Below are 26075 nucleotides of genomic sequence, written 5' to 3'. Positions count from 1 at the left end.
GGGACTTTCCTCCAGGGCTGCATAGCACTGCCCACTACCACTGACTCCAGAACCTGTATAAGGGGTTGTGGGATCCCAGGAGTGTCCCCTCTACCCCCTTCCTAAGGCCCACAGTCTACAAGAAGTTAACCTCAGGTTTCTTCCTGGTTGCTTCTGATTCACTTTCCTGTCTCTGGCCGGATAGAGGTTTAGAGGTTTGGCTGGGCCCTGCTAGAGATCTTTAAGCCAGAGTTCCTGACCCTGCCCGTGAGACAGCAACAGTCACAATAAAGGACATCTTACCCTCTAGCATTCTACTTGGTCCCACCCTCCAGTCACAAATCTTTACTTACACAACATAAGACTACTCATCACCAGCAGAGCCCCAGTCTGCCACCTAGCTGGGTGAACAGCCAGGCCCTGATGTCCCAGTATGTGCCCAGAGGGTCACACTTAAATCAGAGGTGTCTTAACAATTCTGGCACCTGGTACCTGAGCCTCACCCCGAGATTCTGGTAGTGTTCACATAGGGCAGGGTTTGGGTACCAAGATTTTGGAAACAACCCAAATGAGTCTTCATTAAGGCAGAGTTGAGCACTGCTCATCTAAAGCTTTGTGCGTTAATTACACTGCCGGGGACAGGAAGGCCCCTGTCTCAGTTTGTCAAGCTGGTGGATATTTGTGCCCACCAGGACCTTCACCTGCTCTGTCTATCTGACAGACCTCTCTCCATGGAAGTACTCATTTTGGGGTTTCCCTCCGTGTCTAGTAAGAACAGGTCTAAGGCTTTGACATGAACTGCAGGTTCCTTCTCTGCTAGGCTTGTCATCTTCCAGCCTAAGACAGCATCTGCATACCTCAGCACCCCACAGGACCTGCCAGTTCTCTCTCCCTTGGACCGCAGGGATCAGTGGGGCCCTTGGAAAGAGCCCAACCAGTCATTTTCCCAGGCTGGGCTGGGCTTGAGGTGTGGGGGTGGGCATTGGGGGTAGTGGCCAGGCCTGAGGTTTGGCTGCTTCCTGCCCTTTTCCTATTAAACAGATATGCAGATGAATGCCTTTGGACACCAATAATACAGAAGGTTTTAGTAACAAAACTGAACTCCAGAGAAAACCTTCTCCGTGCACCGTGGAAAGATCTGAGTGGAGCTCACCTAGCAGCTGCTCGCCTCCCGGCAACTGTTGCCGCCCACACCGCAAAGCAACTTTCCCATGACTCACACGGCAGCTTGTTCACTTCTTTTATTATTAAATATAAAAGCAGCTTCCTATTTTTTAAATAGATATTTAAATGACCTTATATAAAATAATTCACTTCCAAGTATAAAAAATGCAGTCTCACAGTTTGTGAGTCAGTGTCCCCCGGGCTTTCTCAGGAAAGAAGGGTTCCTATACAGTGGAGGCTCCAAAGGTGGATTTGGGGCTCCTCCTGCTCTGATGTAACCAGGCACCCGCAAAGAGCTTCTTGCAATGGGTTGGATTTACTCTTCTGTTTTTAATAATGTATGTTTAAGGTGGAGGGGTAGGAGAATGCCTTTTTTCTGTGTTTTTCCTTCTATTTTAAAATATGTATTTTCTAGCATGAAAATAGTCTGTAACTAGAAGGCTGAGTAAGCCTCACGAGAAAGTCTCCAGTGTCCTTCCCCTCAGCTATCTCAGGACAGGGTGGTGGGGCCTGCAGACCACCCTCCCCCCTTGCCTGAAACATTGTGGACCCAGTAGCCAGGGAGGGCAGGAAAGGGGACACAGCAGCATGAAGGGACCAAGGGGCAAGTGAGAGCCCTGTCACCCATGCTCGGGTCTCAGAGCCACAGCCAAGGCCTAGCCTGGGAAACAGAGGGAAACAGAATAGAGTTAGAAGTAGACAACCTGTGATCCCTCTCTACACCTGCCTAGCGTGGCTAGAGATGCAGCGTGGGGTGGGGAGACCCTCCCTGGGTCAGATCTGGAGAAAAGAGGCCAGAAGAGGGTGGGGCTGGAGCATGTAGCTCAGTCCCAGGAGCTCATGGCAGGGCAACCTGCTCAGCTCCAGGCTGGAGGCCATAGGGGAAGGAGGCTGACTGATGGGTTAGAGTAGAGACTTCAACCTCAACCTTAAGGGTACACACGTATTTTCAAGACCCATTTTCATTTAGAGCTCTGCCTGTGGCCTTCCTGCCTCTGCCTCCCCTTCCTTTCTCCCTCCCACTAGTCACTTCCCTCCTGGGAATGTCAAAGTGCAAGATGCAGAAGCCTGGGCAAGGAGCACAGCCTAGAGACCAGCTCTGGCTGGCAGCCCAGGCAGTTCTCCCACAGCTCTACCCTGGGCAATCAAAGGCCGAGGCAGGGAAACGTCGGGGCTTAGGGGCTCCCTCAGTCGGCAGATGAGGCCAGCTCAGTTCAGGAAGCTGAGGAGAGGCTGGAGGGGTGGGAGAACATTCGGACGGATGGTCGCTCACGGGGATGGATGGGACAGGCTGTTCAGCAGGCAGGTTCAGTATTCACAGTGCAATGGCTTCCTTCATGAGGGGTGCCTCTGCTGGGCAAAAGAACTCTGGCAGGGGCTGTGGGCAGGAGGTGACAAGGCTAGAGCTTGGTCCTCCTCTTGGCATCATGAGCCAGGTCAGACAGGTCCTGAGGCAGGGCTGGTCTCCCCTCCTTCCTGGCTATCAGCTGAGGACACTTAGGCAAGTTGAGGGTGTAGACCCCTTTAAGCTGTCAGCACAAGCAGCTAAAGCCCTCCTCTTCCCGTCTTTTGGGCTGCGTGCCTTTATGCCTTTACGGGAAATTGGGCAGATGCTGTCCCGCCCTGTGAATCTCAGGCTTTCCTCTTGGGAAACAGGTCCCTGCCTGTCCATGTTGGGTTCCTTGGCACCAGTTGGGTCTTCTGGGCACAGGCTCCTCTGCTCCTTCTTGTTCCCTGGTCTCCCAGGGGCCATACTGGCAGGTGGGTCCCTTGCCAGGGTCCGGCTATGAGAGGAGGGTACAGCTCCTGAGAGAAAGGGTCCTGAGCTAGCTCGCTGGCCTTCCTCGAGTGCAGGGAGCCTCCAGGGCCCACAATAAATAGTGACAGTGTGAGGGCATCCTCCAGCCCTCTCAGTTAATTGAGTCTAAGGGTTAAGATGGAAAGACCCCATCAAGGCTGCTCTCATCCAGTCTTGGAAGGCAAGAGCTCTGATAGTGGCAGGCCATGTTCCCAGGAAGATGGCAGGAGAGGGTGGTGGTGGACATTCCCATAATGTCTCCATCCATAAAGAGATAGTCTTGTGTGCCCAGCTGTAGGGAAGAGAAGGGAAGAAGGCGGTCAGCAAATGGGGCTGTGGGGAGGGTCGCTGAGGACGTGGTTGGGGGAGGTGTGGCATTCCTGTGGGCTGTTGGCTGGCTTTAGGCAAGACTTCCTCTGGTCCTGTCTCTGGCCTTGTAGGCCACCCCAGACACCACAGAGAAACCAGGCAGCTTTGCCTGGCAGCAACCCAAGCCTCTGGCCAGACTGGCCTCACCTCCTACCTCTCCTCCTGGGGGACCGGTAACCACAAAATGTGAGAATGGGACTGGAGGACATCTAGGCCACGAGGTAAAGGGGTTATTGATTGCTCACGCAGATGGGAGCAGGGAGCAAGCTTTTGAATGTTCCTGCTAGGCCCTCTTCAGGTAAGGCCATCTCACTAGACTTACACCAATGTAGTAAGAGTTATTTCTGCAAAGAATTTGTCATAGCCACATCTACACCATTCCTCAGAGAGGGTCTGCACAGAAGACATTTGGGCAAAGGCAAATGAATAGAAAGAACTTGGGTTTGAGGGACAGAGGTTAGAGGCAATGCTAGGAAAAGGGAGGGCTCACCCTGTCAACAGGCATGTTCACCCTGAGTAGCCCAGCCTCCTCCCAGATGGGATGAGGGACTTGCCTCTTATCATCCATGGGAGTCAAGGCCCTGCCCTCTCCCCACCCCACCCCCATCTTTGTCCCCTTGCCCAGCATCCTCAGAACACTTTGTTCCACAGCAGAAATCCCCTGGACCCCGTCCAACAGTTTGACTTTGGACCCTGTGTGGTGCCTCCCCGCTAATGTCCATACCCCCACTGGTCAAGCCTATGATGGGTAAGGAGGGAAGATGAGACCTACAGCCTCTGGCTCCCAGCCCATTCCCATGCTGGAGAGGAAACAAGGGGGAACTATAAACTGGACATGAGCCATACTGGTACAACCAGGCCACAGACTTTGCCAGGGTTATTAGGGAAGAAGGCCTCAGAGAGCATGCCCCAGGCCGTGACCCAGCTCCCAGCATCCTGGGGGCAAGAGCCTGAGTTTTCTGCAATTCTGTGCCTCCCACTCCTCATTTCTGAGTGTCCCACTCATCTCCTCAGAGTACTGGTCTATTTGGACACAGACACTCAGTTCCCATAGGCTCCTGGAGCCTGGCATGGGGACCAATTTAGATCCGAATCCACTGAGCAAAATCTTGAAATCTCAAAGTGAGAAACTTGAAATCTCGGGCAGGTCTGAGACTTAGGAGTCAGGAAAAGGACAATTGGAGTGCAGAGAGCTCAGGGCAGAGGGCAAGTCCATACAGGTGGCAGGAAGAGGAAAACTAGTAGCCCTTGGTAAGATGGCACAGCACTGAGCCCTAAAGTTCCCAGCAACCTTTACTCTCAGTTCTGAGGGGCTCTGGGTCCTCCTCATAGCCATTCCAATGAGCCAGCCATTTCATTTCACCTGTCTCTGCCCACCATACTGCCAAGTGGGACCCCAGGGTTCTAGACATGGGTTGATGCTTGCTTTTATACAAATAAATCCCCCTGGTTCTGAGCAGCTGTCAGATTTCCTCTGTCTGGAGAAGGGTCCAGATTCACGGGACAGTTTGCGTATATGTGGCAAACTGGAGATCTGAATGGGTCACACAACTAGTTTGCCATCCAGTCAGTCAGCAAACCGACTACGCATTCTGCCAGCTCAGCTCACTGATCAAGATCTAGTGAGTCAACATTTACCAGCTAGTTGGATTATTAGTTAGCCAACCAGATGGCAAGATGAATTGACTAGTTAACTGGCTAATTTGTCAGCCAGAAGGCTGGTCAGTTACAAAAATCCAGCCAGGGTTAGTTGGTGATTCAGACCTGAAACCAGCTAGGCAGCATTTACTGAATTTCTGACACGGATGGAGGGGCCCCGTCTGTACTAGAATGCAGGATGGACAATGAAGTGTGGAAAAAGTGAAAGATGGTTCCTGCCCTCTAGGGGCTTACAATCTTCTTAGTAGTGCAAAAATGTACATATACACATAAAATATGATTTTAAAATATATAAAACAACATCTAAATGTGTGCAATTGATATAGTATTAGCTATATACAAAAGAGCAGAAGGGGTATGACTTAGAAGAACAACTAGAGGCACTTGGAGACTTCAGGAAGGAAAGTTTCCTGATAGGCTGGTGTGGCTGGGTTCGGAAAGGAAGAATATAGGTCAAATCTTCATCAACATTGTGGGCAAGAACAATAAATTACACTCATCAGTATGCAGGGGACGCAACCAGGAATTATGAAATGACCAAATTAGGAGTTAAAACACTTTCAGTAGTTTCAGGGCATGAGCAGAAAGCGACAAGTACTTTTTAACAAAGGTGAGCATAAACTACACTTTGGCTAAAAAGATTAAGTTGGCAAAGGTGTGTTTGCTGGACAGCAGCTCACAGGAAATAGAACTGGGGTTTTTAATAGACCACAAGCTCAACATATGACAATATATGATGCAGCTGCTAAAACTAATGTGATCTTAGTCTGCACAAGTAGAAAAGTACTGTCCAGATCAAGGAAGACAATCCCACTGTACTCTGAGCTGGTCAGAACATCTGGAGTACTGTGTCCAGGGCTGGGCGCCACATTTTCAGAGGGGCATTGACAAACGAGTGTATCCGGGATGTTGAGGGGTCTGAAAACCACATCATATAAGGAATGTTTGAGGGGGTTGGCCACACTTAACACAGAATTCTTAAAGGGGACATGAATGGCTGGCTTTAAGTATCAGAAGATGAGAGGACTAGTCAGGGAAGGAGAGAAGGGAGGCCAGCTTTGCCTGCATAAGGAAGGAGTTGCCGTGTTGTGTGCAGGTGGAAGAGACTAGCATGCAGGGAACTTGCCTGGAACTGGGAATGTGTGACACGAAGCTGGCTGACTCCCTCTTGGGATGCAGAGTGGGCCCTTTTAGGCTGGGACATTGGGACAAATGGTCTCTTGACAGCTCTCCCTAGACTAGATCTCTATGGCACCATGATTCTAAAACAGCGAGGCAGCAACAACCTTGGCTGGGGAGCAGGACCAGAGGAGGCACAGTCTGGCAAGAGGTGGAGGCTGAGAAGCTCAGGCTCAGCACTGAGCTGGGAGTGCGTGTGTTTGAAGGGGCTGGCGGCCATGCCAGCCGGCTAATGAAAATTCCCTATGGTGGTAAAGACCTTGTAAAAGCCTCATTAGAGGAGGAGGAATGTGGTTGCTTTGGGATTGACTATGTCAACAGCAAGAATAGAAACATAAAGCAGAGGTAGCAGGAACTAGTCTCCGTGGGAGAGGGGTGCAGGAGCAAGGGGAGACCTAAGGCCTGGAAGGAGAGGCCTAGCTAGGCCTGTTGATGGATGAGTGAAAATGGGAGTGGGATGAGGGGAGGCAGTCAAAGGTGTGGCCTCCTGGGAGTTGATGGCTTCTGCAACAGGGGAGGTGACTGGAGACAGTTCTTCTTAGGAGCTCGAGAGAAAACAGAATCAGAGCCTTACCTTGGACCCCTTTCTATACTGGCAGTTCCACCTGTCTGTCCTCACCGTGGGTCAGGGGGCTGCAGGCAGAACACAGGGCTGATGTTAGACTTTGGCAGGAGCATGGGACTGAGGGTGTCCTTACCCCAGACCCTGCGCATGGGCTCCATCTCTGAGGTTTAGAAGCCCCAGAACTGCCCAAGTCTAGGAAGACATCAGGGAAAGCCCAGCTGTCGTGGAAAGAGAGGCCCTTCCTTCTTTGTACCCACCCTGCTGTGCTGCTCTAGTTCCTTAGGGAAAGGGAAGAAACCCGCTTCCAATCTAGAGGGGAGACAGGCCCCAAGACAGACATCAGTGCCTTCCACACCCCACTGCAACTTCGCACCTGCCTTCTGGTTGCCCCACAAAAGAATCCAATGTCTGAGGCTCTCGATGGCTCTGGGGACAAGAAAGAGTTGTCTCAATGAGGTGTTGGCATTCCTGAGAGAGTCACAAGAATTCCTTTAACTACCCCAAAGCATGCACAGCTGAGGGAGACTCCTGTCCCTTCCATGCAGAACACCACTATGTCCCTCCTCTTCCTTCCTTTCCCACCTGGTTGGTCAAGAATTCCCTTTTCCACATCTTTTTGTTCTCATCCCTTCTCAATGATCTTGAGGCTGGAGACCTCTTGATTTAATTAATTTATTTATTACTTTATTTATTTGCTTGTTTATTTGTTTATTGAGGCAGGATCTCTATATATAGCTCTGGTTGAACTAGAACTCCCTATGTAGATCAGGCTGGCCTTAAACTCACAAGGATGTGCCTGCCTCTGCCTCTCTGCCTCTCTGCCTCTGCCTCTGCCTCTCTGCCTCTCTGCCTCTCTGCCTCTCTGCCTCTCTGCCTCTGCCTCTCTGCCTCTCTGCCTCTCTGCCTCTCTGCCTCTCTGCCTCTGCCTCTCTGCCTCTCTGCCTCTGCCTCTCTGCCTCTCTGCCTCTCTGCCTCTGCCTCTCTGCCTCTGCCTCTCTGCCTCTCTGCCTCTCTGCCTCTCTGCCTCTGCCTCTCTGCCTCTCTGCCTCTCTGCCTCTCTGCCTCTGCCTCTCTGCCTCTCTGCCTCTCTGCCTCTGCCTCTGCCTCTCTGCCTCTCTGCCTCTCTGCCTCTCTGCCTCTCTGCCTCTCTGCCTCTCTGCCTCTGCCTCTGCCTCTCTGCCTCTCTGCCTCTCTGCCTCTCTGCCTCTCTGCCTCTCTGCCTCTCTGCCTCTGCCTCTGCTTCATTTGCATTTGCATTTGCATTGCTGGGGTTACAGGCACATGCCATCACCACACCCGACACCTTCTGATTCTTGAAGCAATTCTCCATCACCACCTTCTACCCTTTGAGTTTTCACCCCCACCTCTCAGCAACTGTAGAGCCTGTTGTAACCTAGTTGTCCTCTAACCTTCCCCATAAGATGTCCCCCTCTCCTGGGGGTCTCCTTACCCTCCGCTTCCACCTGTAGAACAGGAGGCCCCCAACAGCCAGCAAGACCAGGATGATGCCCGGCACCAGCAGGTGAAAGACAAACTCAGAGATCTGGGGGTCAGAGGATGCCCCATTGTGCTCCTTATTGCCTGTGTCAGTCAAAGGAATGGAGTTAAAATGGGCCACAGGCCTGGCTGCCCCCTCACTTGCTGGTCCTCCTTTCAGCTCTGCGGGGCTCCTTCGATCCCTGGTACTTCTCTTGCCCTCAAACTCCCCAAGGGGCAGCACAATGCCCCAAGAGTGGCTTCTCGGAAGCAGTGACTGAGCAAAGGGGGTGGCTGGATTGCTGAGGCCTTGGGGGCCCAGTGTCGAAATGTGGGGAGAGCCTGGATCCTGGTGGTCTCCAGGCAGTGTAGATGAACCATCTGTCTTCTCAGGAGTGTGATTCTGTATCTGGCCAGTGGGTCGCATAGGGTTCATCTCTGGCAATAGGGTGCCTGTTTCTGCTGACTGTTGGTCTTCTGTTGATTTTTGGAGTGGAGAAGATGCTGAGAAGTCACTGGATCTGCCAGTCTCTGCCTGGATGCTGTCCCCTACAGGCTTGGAGGAGGAAAGCTTTGCTTCCTGAGTCAAAAAACCCTCACTAGCCTCTCCAGAAGCTTCTTCTAGGACCCAGTTAGTGCCCAGTGAAGATTCATGGATGTCTTCCACATCAGCGGTAGGGGCCTCTGCAGGAGGAGGCTCTGAACCCTCAGTGAGTCTGCCCTCATGGTTTGGGGTCTCTGGTGACTCGAGGCTCTGGCAGGTGCTTCTGGGTGGTCGCTGCTTGGCATTGCCTGGGTCCTCTGTGCGAAGGGGCTGCTCACTGGGCAAGAGGGAGTTGCCCTCTGTCCTCTGAGAATCATCCCAAGCCAAGCCAGCCAGAGGGGCCATGGAGGGGGCAGGGGGCTGGTGAGGGGAGGTAGAGGCCAGGTCACTGCTAGGGGCGGCTTTAGGGTACAGGCAGTTGCAATCAGGCTTGGTCACCACACCTGAAAGAACCACAGAGAAGGGGAGAGAGAAAGATGGGGAGGAGATAGAGTCACCAGCCTCTAGCACAGCTTCCCCAGAGGGGAAGAGGGGGGGGTAAGGCCCTGGGTCATGGGAAGGGGGGGACCCTCTTTTACCCCAGCCCTGGGGCTGGGGAAAGGGCAGGACAGCAATAAATGAACACGACACAGAACTCAGGCAAGAGGGGGCAGGGTACTGTGGACAAGGAACCAAAGCAAGGTATAGACAAACAGAGGAGGGCTTGAGGAAGACCACAGGACAGTTTACTGGGGTTCTAGCTGACTGGATGTCAAGCCAGGGGTAAGCAGCAGCCAGGCCAGGAGACTGAGCAATAGCTCCTGGATTAACACAAGACATTTGGAAGCCCCCAAGACACTGGTTTCATGCACAGTCAGGAGCCAAACCACCACAGCCACAGCTACAGGCAGGAGAAGGCTGGGGCTGGGAAGCAGCCAACGATTGGGATTTTGGGATTGAAGCACTAAGACTGGACTTGAGTATTGTCCCATTGTAGGACCTCAGCCCCTGCTTTGGGGAGTGAGGCTGAATGTAGGATACATGTGGCACAGGACGCAGAGATGAGGACACGCAGAGTGCACAGGTAGAGAGAGTTTGAATGATGTCCACACTTCAGATTCAGCCTTGTCCCTTGAGGGGACATCCAAGGCATCCTGGGGACTTCTGGAGCCAGGGTATCCTGGTGTTTTGCAGCAGGGCTCCTGGAGCAAGGACCCTGACTGCAGATGGAGCACCTGCTCTGTCCACGGAATCCCCATTTATTCAGCCAGTCTGCAGAGCCAAGGGGGGAAGCCACCATGCCTACATGGCTCTTTGAGAAAGGTCCCCTTTCCCTCTCACTACCATAACAGCCACCAGCATGAGCCTTCTTGCTGCTGCCACATCAAGTAAGGCAGTGAGACAGTACATGCAGGCACAAGTCAGTACACATGCACACACATGTCAGCAAAGACATGTGCCCAGGACCCTGAGGTACATGAAGCCACATGAGTACATAAAACACAGAAACACACTCAGCAGCCAGGCTGCCTTTGGGATTTCCCTAGCCCTTTATCTCACCATCCACATACCCTCCCTGTAGCTTCTATACTCACCTTGACTGGAGCACTTAGCAAAGCTTTTGTTGCAGTTCTTGCTAAAAATATTCCAGTCCTTTTCAAGGAGATGTTTTGTTTCATTAAAGACATTCTTGATTTTCTCCAGAAGCTTGAGGGGAGTCTCATTGAAAGTTCGCACACAGGCCTGGAAGAAGAGCAAAGCCTCTTTTAGTAATCACAGACATGGGCCTCCTGTCACTATTGCCTCTGTCCAATTCTCGTGTGCTTTCTTCCATGGGCATCATAGAATGCACAAAAGAGAAGTGGTTCCTTAGTCCGCAGACACTAGCACTGAACACATCGCTACGAGAGAGTGTCCTGAACCACCTGAAGGTCTATAACAGAAGAGAGCTAAATGAGGGCCTAGGGAGGTTACCAAAGGGACAGCTAAAAGATGAGCGAGGGAAGAAGAGGAGGTGGGGTTATGGAGGATAGAAGGTGCAAGGGTCCTGAGGCAGAAAGCAGGAAATACCAAAAGATTGAAAGAAGGCTGGGGTGCTTCAGTACTGCCATCTAGGAGGAAATTGGCAAGAGATACAGCCGCAGAGAGTACTGCCAAGGCCAGGGACTTGTTGACCCTGCCAAAAACTTGTAATTTTATCCATAGAGCCAATAGGGAACTGAAAAACTGCTCAGGAGGTGGACTGTGGTAAAAGACTTGAATTTTAGAAAAATCATCTTGGCATGGTATAGAGAACAGACCTGGAGAGGCCAGAGGAGATGAGCACCTTGGCTGATGCCATGTTTTGGAGGAAGTGCCAAGGATGCCTTGGTCTGCCTGCTGAGCCAGACTGTCCCTTCTAAATACTGCAGTGCCTCAGGGTTCTGCTGGGCTCACTTCACCTTTCACAGCAAGCTGTGCTATATGTGAGTGCAGTGTAATCTACAACCTATTTCCAGAAGGCCAAGTTTTCCCATAAAATTTACAAGCTATTCAGGGAAGAACAATAGGTTTTCCACGGCTACTACAAAGTCCTTGATTAGATCACTGTGCCTTCCCAGCCTGCCCATAGCTGGCTTGTAATAAACAGTTAATAGACAAATGAATGAAAAGACCTGGGCTCAGCTTCATCACTCAGCAGCTAGGAACTGCCTTCTTTGGGTTCATCGTCTTGTCTGTAATGCCAGGACAACAATACCCAAGCCTCTCCCAGTAGCTGCTAAGGCAGGCCAGCTGGCTCTGTCTGACATGTGTCTTTTTAAAGCTCTTTGCCTCAAACCTGATCTTATGTTCTGTAAAAGAAGCAGGAATCCTCACCTGGAACCCTGACATCCAAGCTTTCTCAAAATGGAGATGCCCGGCAGGAGTGGGGAATCTTTTCTGAGCAGCGAGGCTGGATTATGCTCCTTGTGTTTACACTCTGCCTTCTCCCTGAGTCACCCCTCAGCATGCACTGGGTGAACAGTCACTGACCCAAGGGAGTCTGAGAACCTTCTATCTCAAACAATGGTGGGGCAGCTTCTCAAAATGCAGGTTCATAGGCTGGTGGGCCCAGGGAAGCAGAGTCTCTTAAGGGTATATGCTGGGACTCTGCATTTGAAACAAGTTCTCTAGGTGATTCGCTGGCACTTTACTTTTGGGAAAGAATAGATTTACCACTACGTAGTAAAGAACCATCCTTTCCTCAACCAAACAGCCAGTCCAGATAACCTGATTTTCTGTTCCCTTTTGGGGCAAATTCTTCCATCATGTGGTCTCTGTTTCTTCTCTTTTCTTCCTGATCTGCCTCCAACAGCAATCTCCATGTTGCCAAATCAAATGGACCAATGGACACTTTTCATACCTCATCGTATTTGGCTTCTCAGCCCCATTTGATGAAGTGCTGGCTCCTTCCATCTGGAAACCTGAGGCACTGCCCTCTCTGTTTCCCTCCTACTTCAGGCTAGTCTTCATTCAGGGTCCTGGACCTCTTCTCAGTTGTACAGTTCTGTGGCTCCAGCAGTCACAGTCATGACCCCTTCCTGAAGCTGTCCAATGTGCCCCACACTAAACTGAATTACTCTGTCTGTGGTTGTCCTTATTTTGACTAGGGGCTCAAGATGAACACATCTTGACTGTCTCCTTGCCTATCCCCAGGAAGCACCAAGCCCTATCTGCCTGGGGGGATCACATCCACTCACCTTTCATTTCCTGCCCCACTCTGAGTCAACACCACCATCGCTAGCTTGGCTGAACCTCTTGCTGGCCTACTGATTTCCATTCTTGTCTCCAGAACCTGCTCTCCAGTCCATCACCAGAGCACTCTTACATCATAAGTGACATTGTGTCACTCACTAGTTTATGGTGGCTTCTTTCCGATTTAAGACAGAAGCCCACATCTTGGACACCCTGAATGACATGCTTCCTGACTTTCCTCCCTCCCCTTTACCTCCCATGCCCGGGTCATGCTGAGCCCCTTTGTGTCCCCGGAATGCGAACCTTTCTGGTCACCCTAGGGCTTGAGCATTTGGCTCCTCAGTCTGTAATGTTCTTCCATCCATGGCTCTCACTGCTCTTACTTGTGTTGGAGTTCCAATTAAAGTTTTCTTACTAAGGACCTGCCTTTCTCACTTCCCTGTGTCCTCATTATGTTAGCATTCCCTATTGCGCTGCTTCTCAGCCCCCCACCCCCATCCCGCTCTACTCTTCTCCAGTACCACCATCATCCATCCTCACACTTGTTTTAATTGTCTAACACCCTTCCCCTCCCCTCCTGTCCCCTGTGTCTTCATGATCACAGGGATTTTGCTTTCTTAGACCACAGCTATTTTCTGCTGTCCAGAACAGCACTTGATACTCAGTGGTCACTCAATAAGGTTTTGCTAAACAGATGCACAGTCCTTCTGGTTATCACAGATGCCATCATTTAGCAACTGCCCACCTCACTTGACTATAAGCTCTGTAAGGTGGGGACCAGGCATTTCTTGCTCCAAGGCTATCATCAGGTCCAGCACTGTGCCTTCTGTCAAATGAGTGCTTGGTGCAGGTGGATGGAGTGAAGAACTGAATGGATGGTGGGTGAGGGAGTGAGGCTCAGGCAAGGAAGCATATGGGGGTCCGGTGGACCTCCACAGCCTCCCTCTGCCCCTCCCTGGTACTCTAGCCCCAGAACCACCCTACCTTGTCCTGTTCTTCGTAATCATCAGTGAAGCAACTCTTCAGTCTCAGAGAGAGTTCCTGGAGCCGCTCGGTGGCGTTGGCATTGGGGGTGTTGCCTTTAAAGCGCATTTTGTCCTCTATTATGTCTTTCACCAGGAAAAATGCCTTCTTAAGGTAGCAAACGGGATCATCCTGGAAACAGGAAATGGAGCTTAGGGCCTGGGAACTCTAGGCAGATGGAGGGCTGCAGCCTGCCATCCTGTGCCTGTGAGGAGGGGACACACCACCCTGATGGTGAGGACAGTGGTACCCCTGGCTTGCCTTTTATTCTCTTTCTTTAAATCAACCATGACTGAGACTTGGGCTAGAGTGAAGGGAAGGATGATTCTGATTAGAGAGGGCTTTGGTCAGGATGGACACACGGGAAGGGTGAGTTTCAGCCTCTCTCTTTTCAGCTTTTCTTCTATTTTCCTGTCAGCTTACTTTCACAGAAGTCCTTCACCAGATAGCCTTCAGACCCTCCAGAATATATTTTTTTCCAAGGATACACTAGTTGGTTCAAAGACAGAAGCTACTTGTAGCTCTGTCTCTCTAGTGCCTGATCCAGTAAATAGGGGTCATGGTTCAAGTGAAGGAGTAACAGAATGAATGAATGAAACCCCGTGACTATGCAGGCCATGGCATTTCCACAGAAGTGCATGGGTCTAGTGCATGAGAGCTCAGAGATGGAAGCAATTCTGGACAGACTGGTTGTTCTTCTTGATCAACTGGAAGGGGTGTGGCACAAGGGATAGTGGGGGACATGGAAAAGTAGGACAGACATCACAAAGAACTGATGTAAAAGCTGGGAGGCAGAATAAAACAGAGGACGGAAATGAGAATATGGTGGGGTAGGTACTGGAGACTTGGAACTAGACTGGCTTTCTCTTGGAGCCACTGGATCCCTGACAGGTAAGGAGAAAGAAGTGAAGCCTTTGGGGTTTCAGAGAGCTCCCCCTGGTGGTAAAGTGAAGAATGCCCAGAAAGCCCCTGAAGGATGGATGGGAAGGATGGAGGGACAGCACCCTAAGGTGCAGGGAGTCAGTTTTAGCTGCACTAGGTGGGGTATAAAGCCAGGTTATACTGCCTTCCTGTCTCTGGCTAGTGGATGGAAGAGATGAGATCTTCTTTAAAAAAAAAACAAACAAAAAATGGTATAACATTGCCTCTATCACTTAACTAGCTATGCTCTTTAATCTCTCTGTAGGTGATAAGAAAGATTTGTGGACCTCAGAGTGTTACTATTAGAATTAACCAGGGACTGTGCCTAACGTTTAGCAAGTGCCTGATACATGCTAGGTCAAAGGAAGGAGACAACAGAGACTTAAACTCTGGACCCTGCCCACTGCTACTTGACACTTGAGGGTCCCTCATTCTCATCGTGTCCTGCTCTAGGTTTTCTGCTGCCTTCATGCAGTGAGTATCCACTAAGCACCTGGCTCTTGCAAACACTTGCTACTTACCAGCTGTTCCTCGTCTACAAATTCAAAGTCAATCTGGCATGAGGTTTCCATTTGACTGTCAATCTGTGAGACAGAACAGATCAATGAGCACAAGGTATCTGTAGGTCGACTCAAATTCAGAATGGGACCCTGGTTTGGGGGTTGGAATGACAGAGTCCTAGCTAGGGGAAAGCTGTGTCTTCCAAATGCCAGGAGGGATTAAAACAAAACAAATAAACAAACAAATAAAAAGCACTTCTACTTTGATCAATGAAATCACACACCCAGTCTACTATAAGGAAGAATTATCTTTAGAAAAATATAGGATGTAATCTTTTTGGGGAGATGGTTATCAGCCTATCATGAAAAGAAGCAGAGGTTAGTCAGGCTCTAGGAAGTCTGGGTCTCTAGTGCCAGCCTCTCATGTACCTTGGCATGCCATGGAAGCTGCATATAAAGAAGAGTGGTGTTGAGGAGGGATGTTGGGAGATTCAGCTCCAGGGCCCAAGTTCAGGGCCTTACCCATTGGTGTCCCATACTGTTGATAAATTCTTTACTGAGAGAGGCAGAAGTCATGACAACAACTGGACCCTGACTGGCTGGATTACATTTAGAATTGCTGATGATTCTGTTGGCCCTATTAGAATAAGATCTGGGTTCCTTCATGGCCTAGACGAGCAGGGCACCACAACCTCAAGGGCAAGGGTCAGGGATGTGAAGGTAAAAGGTTAATAGTTAAGCTGGAGCCTCCCATTAAATTTGGGTGGGGCTCTGGTGCCAGGCTGTCAGGGGATCTGGCTGTCCAGAAGCTGGATAAACTATCTGGACCCAGCAGGCTGACTTCCCAAAGGAGGCATTCTCTGGGTCAGAGCAGGGACAAGGAGCCTTTTAGAATCCATAGTGGACATTCCTGGGCTACCATTAATTCAGGCAATCAATTCCCACTGTGTGATAGGGGACCCAGACAAAGCTTCAGGGTTGGGGAGGAACCTAAAGTCCCCATCTTGAGAAGATCAACGACAGAAGTATCAGGATAGCCATGATCCAGATAGCACTATTTCCTGCAATCTCTTTGACTCTGCCTTCTGTCTGTTACCTCAGCTTCCTCGATGAGGAGAAGGAATGGTCTCATACTCACCAGCTGCTGCAGGACCTGCAGGTGTCCATTTCCAATCATGTGGCTACAGTGTTCCGACACCTCCTTGGCAATGCTCCTGCTCACCAGGAGACAGACCAGCAGCAGCCGGGGGCCCAGCCATGTCTATGACAGAAGGGAGTCATGTCTCTCCAGTGCTTCCTCTCACCCAGCTACCTCCATGTCCCACCAAGGACAGAAAACAAAGCCCCATTCCCATAATGCCTCACAACTCAGGATGCAGCACTCTCCAAATTAGATTTTTCATCAGGCAAGGTACCACCTTGCTCTTCCCTTGATAATAAACCAAGTGCCATCTTCTCCAGGAAGTCTTCTCAGGTTAATCCAGGCCAGACCAACAACACAGAATTTTGGGGGGTGGGTTGAAACAGGGTCTCTTTGTGTAGCTTTGGCTGTCCTGGAACTCATCTGTAGACTAGGCTGGCCTCACTCACAGAGACCCATCTGCCTCTGCCTCTGTTGGGATTAAAAGCGTGTGCCACCACTGTCCAGCTCACGGAACTTAAAAAATACTTTTAAAAGGATTATTTAGTTTTGCTCTGTGTTTATGAATGTTTTGCCTGCATGCACATATGCCTACCATATGCATGCCTCTTGGAATCCCCAAGAACTGGAGAATGGATAGTTGTGAACCACCATGTGGGTGCTGGGAATGGAACCTGGATCCACTGCAAGAACAACAAATATTCTTAAATGCTGAGCTATCTCCCTAGTCTACAGAGAACTTCTAATGATAATACTAGTGGTATGTTGATCTGTATACATTATGGTGACCAAGAAACTCCTCCGGGTACACTTTTCTGTCCTTTCAACTTTAATGCTGAGACAAATTCCTTGTAAGCTGGCTTCAAGTTTGTGATCAGACACTAGCTTTCAGATTGCAAGCCAGAAACATTGATCCTGGGTCCTACCTCCCTTCCCATCTGGTTCCACAGGTCTGGCTTAACAGGGGGAAACAGTGGGATCAAGCTCCATTTCACTGGGAACTCAACCCAAGTAGAAGACCTCCTGGAGCCTCAGACTTGCATTGCAACTGACTAATCAAAGACAATGCTGTGTTCCACTACTGATATTTGCCTATCTGAGACCCATCAGGTGGTTCATCTAGTCATCCCGAGAGTAACAGGTCAGGCTCCTGACACTTGACTTGGTCCTTCCTTCCTCCTTTCTCCCTTCTCCCTTCCTCCTCCCCAAGATCCTTTCATCCCTACAGCTCCAACAGAGCATCTCAGGGGATGCCAGCCTGAGGCAGGGGGGCTCTTGGGCTTCCTTCCCCTGGTGGGAAGCTGCCTCCTAGGAGCTCCTGAGCATCCTGGCAGCTGATGTCCCCAATTCAGGGAAATGCTGGCAGGGTGGAGTGATGGCTGGCACCTTCCTAGATCTGGGCTCTGCCCCAATAGTGCAGATGATGAGACAGATCCTGAAAATAGGAGCACATTGAAAAAGCACAGGGAGGCTATGAAACAGTCCACAACAACACTGGTTTACATCTAAAAGCCCAAAGCCTTGCCAGTGTGTACCAGGGAGAAAAGGCAGCATTGGCTGGCTAGTGATGAGGGAAGAGGGATTTCAGTGAGGCCTTAAAGAGTGGCAGACAGAGATGGGGTTTGAGAGAAGAAGCACAGGATTGTCTGGTGCCATTAACCATGGGGTTGGTTAGAGCCCTGTCCTGACCTCAGAGGGAGAGTGTGGAAGAAGGTGCAGCAGCCAAGGGATGATACTGTGTTGGGCACTGTTGGGCAACTGGAAAGTTAGCCCTGAATAGCAGCATCCCAGATCTTCAGACCCTCACACTTAGGACCTGGAAAGGAAACTACTGCTCAGAAGGTAACTAGTCTAAGCTGGTTGTCACTCAGGCTGGCAGCTCATGGTGTATACAGTATGGAGAAAAGGTCCTGGGCATGGAGATGTTCAGGAAGACCTCAATCCTGGCACCTCAAGGCATTGATGTTTGATGATAGCAAGGTGAAGATATTACCTCAGAGATACTTGGCTTTTGGTGGCATTTCAGTCGTGCACAGGAATAATGCACAGCTACCAGATGAGAGACTAACTTCAAAGATGACCAAAGGGGGCCACTCCTAGATCTGTAACCCTAGTGCTACCATAGACAAGGATACGGATGGGCACCCAAGGGTTAATACTCTAGCTTATATCTGGCTGGACAGGCTCTTCCTGGCTTGCTTCTTCCCCCCACCCACTGCTTCAGCCTCTGACTATGGGAGCAGCCCTGGAAGGAAACTGCTGCAGTCTCAGAATGCTTCAAGACATCACGTTCCGTTTCCCGATCAGTAAGGTCTCTGCAGAGACCTGGCATGACTGGGCCCTCTGGCTGATCTTGTGTAATTCTGGCCTTCTTTCCCTTGTTTCCCTTCTCATTAGCCCTTCTTTTTACTTGTTTGTGTTATAATCTTTCCTTCCCCTCCAAACCCCATCTCCTGCCTCTCAGCTGGGCCCTCCCTCCCAGTGGACCTACTTTTATCTCACAAACACCTGCAACCCACTCCTGCCCATCAAATGTTCTGCTCTTGCCCTCTAGGCTTCCCTGTCATTCTTCTCGGAAGCAAACCCACTTGCTGTTCTCTGGGAGCCAGGGCATCATCTACTGCCACTTACGGGGAAAGGTCTAGCAGCCCACCACTGCATCTGTGAACTCTCATTCCACTCTCCTCAGTCAGAATAGCCCCATCTCGTTGAATTAAATTCTTCTGGGTTAGCTTCAGGCCGTCCCTGGGGTCCCATTCCCCTCAAACAGCCATCCAAGTCCCTAACAGCTCCTGCCCATAGGCTGCAGCAAGTAACAGCATGACCATTTTCTTTCTTCTGATAACAGGTTGCTTTGCACAGGTCCTGGCATTCTAAAGTTGAGTGACCCTAAATTTTCCCTTCGCAGAAGGCCCACTCCCAATAAAGGCCTAGAAACATGTGCAACAGCCAAAGGAAGATGCCCACTGGGGTCGATGCCACACTCTGGTCTGTCACTCGGGACCTGGAGACTGGTTGATCACCCTGGCAGACACTGGGACTGTGCCAATTGCTGCCAATCTCTCTCTCCTGCCTGTGGGTGGCTTAATTTTCTTCTCCGTTCAATGGGGTGAGCAGCCTTTCTCTTACCCGGCAAAGAGCTGTAGCCCCAAGAGCAACTGCTGAACTACAGCGGGCCTCAGCCCTAGCGCAGAAGCGGTTAGGAAGTCGGAGCCCAGGGCCGAGGGACGCCTGAGCTGCTGGCGTGAAGGGGCTGTCCCCGCTCGAGGGGCCGCGCCGAACTGCCTGCTGCTGCAGAGCTCCCGCCCTAGCCCGGCCCGGGCCCCGCGCCGTGGTTGCAACTTACCGATGAAGGGCAGCGCCCCGCGGCGCCCCGCGCGGTCATACGGGCAGCTGGGTCCCGGCCCGGCGTGTTGGCCGCTCTAGTTCGCTGGCTCCCTCGCTCGCTGCTGGTTGGAGAGCTTGCGCCCCGGCCGAGGGCCACGCTGCTGTCCCGGGATGCAGAAAGCCGCAGAGACAAGGAGAGCACTGAGGCAAACTTTCACTTTCCTCTGGCCGAGCTTCGCTGGCCAGCCCTCGGCACAGCCTTTTAAGCGGGCGGGCTGGCGGGGCATGTGGTTTATGGGAAATCACCCTGGCCCTCCGCCAGACCCACACACACACACAAACACACAAACACACACGCTCACACTCACAGGCACTGACACATACACCCCGGAGGCCCACTGAGCCGCCGCCTCCCTTCCCCCAAGCGGGCCGCCTGGTCGTCCCCGCTAGCTAGCTCTCTCTCTTCCCAGTTGCCTTATGGCTGTGCTAGCTCCGCAGCCTTCAGCAAAGTAACCAGGGCTCCACCGCCCTCCCCCTCCCTTCTCGAGCTCTGGACAAGACACAGCCTTTCCTTCTGTGCTCTCCACTCCCGTCAATCTCGTGTGATTGCCTTCTTCCTAATGCTGGTCCCTAGGGACTTTCCCCCAGGTCCGAAAATCCTCAGATCTGAGCAGGAAATGGACAGGATGCATCGAGAAGGGCCTGAATGGGGATGGACCAACCATGGAAGTCTGGGGTCTCTCTGCTGCAGCTCCATTCAACATGCTCATGGAGCCCAAGGCAGCAGGTTTTCAGGTTGGCTTGCTCCTTCCAAAGCATCCTCCAAGGAATCTGCTGAACTTCCTGTCCTCTGCTTGTGGGGAGAAGTGGAAAGCAGGGTACAGCCTGGCAATCCAGCTACCTGGCCAGGAGAGGAGGGGCCTATTCCCGTGACAGCTGGTTGAGTGGTTCTGTACTCTGTGCCAGGAGGTGCTTCAGGTGCTTAACCCATGAATGATGCAAAGGCTGGCTGGTCCCCTGCTCCTGGGCTGCCAAACACAGCTGAAGTGGAAAGGCCAGTGAACCTGGGCCCTAGATTTTCCTAGAAGCTTTTGGAAGTGCGTTATGGAGACAATCACATTTTATCTGTACATGAGAATGAATCCAAATGAATGCAGAGGAGCCTATTAATTATCCTGCCAACATCAGAATCTTTTTCCTTCTATTCATTTAGACTCAATATGTTTCAATCCCTCTATATCTACACCTCGGATGAGTGGCCTGGTCTCAAAGAGGCATCTTTTATCACTTGGCCTATATATCCCTCTCATATATCTTTGCTGGGGCTGGTTCCTCTAACATGAAGCCTTCTTTCCCCCATCAATCTTAAGGGGAATGCCTCGTCTTTCAAGGTTATATATAAAATCACATCTCATCCTCCTTCAGCAAAGCCTTCTGGGATACCCAAGGCCAATGGATAGTTCTTTTTTCCTGTGTTACCATTGGACTCAACCCATTCTTTCCTCATAAGTTGGCATTTACTCATTCTCTACATTATTTTAAACCAGTGGTTTTCAACCTGTGGGTCTCTATACCCTTGGGGATCACATAACAGATAAGTTGCAAATCAGATATTTATAGTACAATTTATAACAATTACACTTTCAAGTAACAATGGAATAATTTTATGGTTTGGGATCTCCACAACATGAGGAACTGTATTAAGGAAGATTGATAACTGTATGAGGAAGGTTGAGAACCACTGCAGTATCTCAGGTGATGCTGGTGGTTACATTTAACCTGCACCCTAAGACTGAGACTTCTTCTAGGTGGCACCCCATTTCACTTACCTCTGGACTGACAGCCATAGCACATAATAGGAATTCAGTTAACTGGGCAGGTGGAATGAAGGAATAAGTGTTACTACAGGCCAGGCCATGTGCTGAACCCTGGAGGTATAACAATGAATGTGATGATGTGGCCCCTACTCATTCTCATGAGTTTGTGAGCCATTGGAAATTGAAGGGTTGGGGTAGTGTCTGGTACCCAGTGCTTCCTGGAGGAATGCAGAGACAACATCCAGCCTTAGCAGACATGGTCAAGGCTTGGGGGAATGTTCTTTTGAGTGGTCTGGAACAATAAAGATTTAACCACAGTTCTTAAGACTGACAAGAAGCTAGAGAAAGTTGTGTAAGCATGATAAGCCTGCAGAGTTGTTGAGAAGAGGGTCACATTTTACTGGTTCCATCCTCCTTTATGAACTAGGTTCTGCTCCAGGCTTGTGGAGATTGGAATTAGAGCTACACTGATGCTAGCAGAGTGCATGCATGTTCTGCATCAGCACAAGGACAAGCTCAGCCATCCATCACATTAGTACAAGGCTTGGACTCCCCCTTCCCATTCTACGGAACCCCTTCACATATTAGGGTTTGAACCTGACCCCACACTTACGAGCTATTTGCCCTTGACAGCTCTGGCCAGTCTTTGGCTGTGTGGCTATGGATACACATCTTTTGGCCTCAATGCCTATAAAATAGAGCCACTTATTTCCCTTTCATTGAGTTGTTAGGCAATTGAAAGAGACAGTGCCGTGTGTGTGTGTGTGTGTGTGTGTGTGTGTGTGTGTGTGTGTGTGTGTGTGTGTGTACATGCCATAGTATTTGTGTAGGAGTCACAGGACAACTAGTGGAAGTTAGGTCTCTCTTTCCACCATGTAGGTCCTGGAGATTGAATTAAGGTCATCAGGCTTGGCAGCAGACATCTTTAACCACTGACCATCTCACCAGCTCCTATTTTACTATTATGTTTTAGCCTCTGTTTATTCTGTAGTAGTGACACAACAGTGGTATTGTGGTCTTGGAATTCTCAATGCTAGAGTTTTCTCCTACCTCTAACGCTCACTTGCTGTGTAACTTCAGGCTCATTTGCCCAAAGGCAATAATAAGTCCTCTGTTAATGTGGAGTTGTAAAGGAATGAACAAGACCATCCATAACTGTACTTCCACAGTAGGACTTGTAGCTACCGTATTTGTGTTGTTTTAAGATACGACACTGTGCTTCTAGTGGCCAGACGAGCTTTACCTCCATGCACGAGGAAGTCAAGTGGGGAAGAGCTAATGAGGTGTTTGAAGTGGCTGCTCCAAGTGGTCTCCTCTGACCACCCAGAGGGATTGATTCTAGTACCCCCTCCTCTGCCTGACTGCCTGGAGTCTTGACTGGGTTTCAGGGTCAAACCCTTAGGAATGTGTCCGGTGGATCCAGATAAGTCTATGAGCCCTTCCATACAAGGGTAGTAATGGAATCACAGAATTGAAACCTTTAAAAAAATCCCTGTGCTGTTTTAGACGAGTAAATGGAGACACAGACAAGCTACGTTACCTCTTCCAAAGTTACACGAGAAGTATCGTAGTCTGAGATGGGGGTGTTGGGGGTGAAGTCTGGAATGAGAAGAGTCTGAGCGCCATGTGGTTGATCAGATCCTCTGCAGTCTTCCCTGCTGACTACTGGTACAGTCATGTCCGGAGCAGGGTCCTGGGGGAGGAGGAGAGGAATTTGGCACTATCTGAGATTTGGGGTTCCGTGATTTCCAAATGCAGCATCATCACCACGGATGATTCTGGGGGAGGGCAGATGGAGTTTGGGAGAAACCCTCCTTGCTGGAGAAATGAGCCAAGGGAAGGGAGGATGATTGAAAAAAGAAATGGAGATGGATGGCAGGAAATGGGAGGAAGCCTCATTTGTAGATTGTTCTGAACTATTTGTCAGGCAGTTTGCTCTGGAAATCTTTCTAGCTAATTGACTTCTATCACACAAGGCATTCTCCCTCATCTCTGCACCTCTCTTCTTTTCCCCATCCTTTCTTGTCTTTCTCCCTCCTCTTTTCTACAAAAATGGGTCCATGGAAGTGAACCAGAGTAGGTATTAGAACCTGGGGTTGTACAATGCTGTTCTGTGTCTCAGTGTTCCTGGCAAAGTACTCCATGAAGGTCAGGGTGTGTTAGGGGTTAACCAGGTTAGGAAAGTGGAGGTTTCCACCCAGACTCTGGTGCTGCCAGTTGCCCTTTAAATGGCACCTTTCATTTTTATAGGAGAGGTTAACTGGAAGGACACAGAGCAGCCATATTGGAGGAACCCTTGGGACCCAGTTTCTCCATCACTTAAATGAGAATGGTAGTTGCGACTTTTTGGATTCTTTTTTCAAGGCAGAGTTTCTCTGTGGCCTTGGAAGCTGTCCTGGAACTAACTCTTGTAGACTAGGCCAGCCTCGAACTCACAGAGATCCACCTGCCTCTGCCTCCTGAGTGCTGGAATTAAAGGTGTACGCCACAAATGCCCTGCAACTTTTTGGATTTAAAAACTACTAAGAGTCAGTAGTTAACATTCAAGCTACTGAAGTTTGTCTATCTCACCTCTCCGTTCTGGGAGGAAGCCAGCTGTCCTTTGTCCTTATCATTACAAAAAGCTGAAAGCAAAGCCATGCTGGCTTCCAGGCTCATGCTGCAGGAGACTTTCCCCAGGAGGGCAGCCCTGGAAGAAGGCCTATCTGCCCACCATGCCAGCTGTCTCCCCAGGCTCCAGGTTCCTTTCCCTGCCTGGGTTTGTCTCCAGAACTCCTTAGAGCTGATGAATCTAACCCAAAAATTTAAGATACAGTTTATCCACAGTTTAATTTTTGTCTTATCTAGTGCCTTCTCATAGCTTAAAGTAAAAAACCCCAACAGAGGAACCTTCCTGAAAGTTTTTAGCCTTCTTTGGAAACAGAAGATCAACAAGAGTAAGGTGTGTTTTCTAGTGTCCAGGCCATGCACCAAGCTTGCTTCATACCTTTGGCCTTGTGTGGCTTCAGAGAAAATGAAGCGGAGAATTACCTGGAATGAGGACATAAGGGACTTGTCTGCTAATGCAATAAACATTTCTGAGTGCCTGCTGAGTGCTGGCCCGTGCTTGTTCATGGCCAGGTGAATTACATGCCCTTGCTGCTTACAGGCTACTTGGGACAGACATGTCAAGGGGCAATTTCACACGAGGGAATGGTGGTGGGAAAATGTCCTACTGCCCAAAGTTATGCAGTGTAACCAGAAACCCACAACAAGAGCAGAGACCGAGAACTGGGAGAGTTCAAGTCCAGAGATAGCCAGGGTCATGCATCTCTCTGTTTTATCTGTTGATAGGATTTCCTTGTCTTGGTTATCCTAGTATGGTTTGCTTATTGTTAAGTAGGAGAATCAAGAATAGGATTCCCCTTGTGAAGCTGTGCTGAGTGGAGATGGGAAATAAGGGGCAGAAGACACCTTCTTAGGATTGCTCCTTATGAGGACTAGGAGATGCCCCTTCTCACCTGCTCATCTCTTGGGCCTTCATCTGGCTGAAAAAAATTCCTCTCTGCTTGCTGGTGTTGGGCATCTTTCCTCAGGCAAAAAGGAAATGTTATAACAGTCTTTAGATGTGGAATATGGCAGGGAAGACCATCAGCTAGGCAGTCAGCATGCCTAGGTTAAATTCTCATCCTATGCTAGCACTGTGCATTACTGTGAATGTACATGTCCTTTCTCTGTCCCAGTTCCCCCATTCATATACCGAGGATGACCAATAGCTCCTTCCTTCTGAAGCTGCTGTGAGGAGCAGATGAGTTACCTGCACAATGTCCCAGGATCTCTGGGGCTATAGTAAGTCCAGTAAGGCAGAACTGTCATTACTCTTGGGTTGATGGTGCTAAAAAGGTGCATCTGCTGTCCAAGCAGGGTCACACTGGGCTCCCCCAAAGGAGGATTCTAGAGTAGCTCCACCAGGAATACTGGGGAGTAGACTAATGTATGACTGGGGCAGGGTGTAGTTATGAATGACACTTCTGGATCTCATGTGGGGAAACCTCTGCTTTGAAAACCCAGAGCCTGGGATATGGGCTAACTCCTGCAGTCAAGAGAAGTGGGAAAGGTTTCTATCCCAACTCCTTGGTATAGAGTTGCTGACAGGAGCAGAATGCTCTGTTTCCTGAGAACCTTCTCCTTTTTCCTAACCACACTGGACCCACAAAACCCATAGCCATCATTATGTCCATTCATCAGAAAGCCTGATTGCTGGAGTGTCAAACAGCTCTCACCCCTTCTCCCTACCATGCCGGCATTCAGTTCTGGGCTACTGACCACTAGAGCAACAGGCCATTCACCCTCTTGAGCTTCAGTTTCCTCATTCATTAAGTGGAAACTGTACAGCTTGTCTAGCATATGATAGAGACAAGATAAAGTCAAAACAATGTGTAGCAGAGCACTTCTCGTAGACTGGGCTCCAATGATTGCTAGCTATGGGTTTTCCTTGAAATCATGGCAATGGTGTGATCCGAAAGACTACACCACCGAAAGCAGACCGATGGTGTACATGCCTTGTATTCCTCTCGGCTACAATTCTCCATGATGCAATCACTCAGTAAATATTTCCTGATTGACTGTGGATGGTTGACATCTGACCTCTGGTGCCAACTTTCTTGAAATATCAAACTCTAGTAGTTCTGAAGCCACATGCCCTACCTGGCTCTTGGCTTCACTAGAGCTGGAATAGCCCCTTTAGGCCTGCCCCCTTCCCTTCACCCCAGCTTAGATCAGATATTTGCTTCCCTTAAATCTCAAAAAGTGCTATTTCATTACATTGTGATTTCACTTTTGCAATGAGAATGTCATGCCAAAGCTTGTTTATTGTGAAGAAAACAGAAGATTAGAAAATGTATTTTTAGAACACAATAGCAATCATATTCCTGCTCTTCC

The 26075-nt window shown here is 50.0% G+C and overlaps 1 protein-coding gene and 1 long non-coding RNA gene across 4 annotated transcripts in view; one reads left to right on the top strand and one right to left on the bottom strand.

The window, feature by feature from the left end:
• The window catches only part of LOC110342136, a 59311-nt gene extending 43256 nt beyond the window's left edge, over window positions 1-16055 (top strand). The window contains exons 3-4 of the long non-coding RNA XR_005879357.1: window positions 14824-14985; window positions 15972-16055. This is a non-coding gene — a long non-coding RNA (uncharacterized LOC110342136). The remainder of the gene's footprint in view (window positions 1-14823; window positions 14986-15971) is intronic.
• Window positions 1206-20150, bottom strand: Csf1 (colony stimulating factor 1). Of its 3 annotated transcripts, none has more exons than XM_005076611.4 (9): window positions 19358-20150; window positions 16009-16131; window positions 14892-14954; window positions 13411-13581; window positions 10308-10455; window positions 8164-8294; window positions 7087-7139; window positions 6723-6781; window positions 1206-3233 (listed from the first exon to the last, which is right to left on the bottom strand). In XM_005076611.4, exons 1-8 carry the CDS (start codon window positions 19394-19396, stop codon window positions 6736-6738), a joined length of 774 nt encoding a protein of 257 aa, XP_005076668.1. In that variant the 5' UTR covers window positions 19397-20150; the 3' UTR covers window positions 1206-3233; window positions 6723-6735. The 3 variants fall into 3 exon arrangements, with proteins under 3 accessions (XP_005076668.1, XP_005076665.1, XP_040608001.1); XM_005076608.4 differs by having other exon boundaries at window positions 8164-9176; window positions 19358-20138; XM_040752067.1 differs by lacking the exon at window positions 1206-3233 and adding an exon at window positions 3915-5887 and having other exon boundaries at window positions 8164-9176; window positions 19358-20140.
• Between the last annotated feature and the right edge of the window lie 5925 nt (window positions 20151-26075).

The sequence above is a fragment of the Mesocricetus auratus genome, unplaced genomic scaffold (assembly GCF_017639785.1).
Source record: "Mesocricetus auratus isolate SY011 unplaced genomic scaffold, BCM_Maur_2.0 Super-Scaffold_100009, whole genome shotgun sequence".
Classification (NCBI taxonomy): Eukaryota; Metazoa; Chordata; class Mammalia; order Rodentia; family Cricetidae; genus Mesocricetus; species Mesocricetus auratus.
This window is presented reverse-complemented; position numbering and strand designations above follow the sequence as displayed.

Coding starts and splice junctions, on each gene's coding strand:
- Csf1 (XM_040752067.1), bottom strand. CDS start 19,396: ATGACCGCGCGGGGCGCCGCGGGGCGCTGCCCTTCATCG. Junction 10,456..13,410: donor ATTACGAAGAACAGGACAAG/GTAGGGTGGTTC, acceptor CTCTTCTTCCAG/GCCTGTGTGCGAACTTTCAA. Junction 6,782..7,086: donor GTGGGGCAACCAGAAGGCAG/GTGCGAAGTTGC, acceptor TTCTGCCTGCAG/CCCCCTGACCCACGGTGAGG.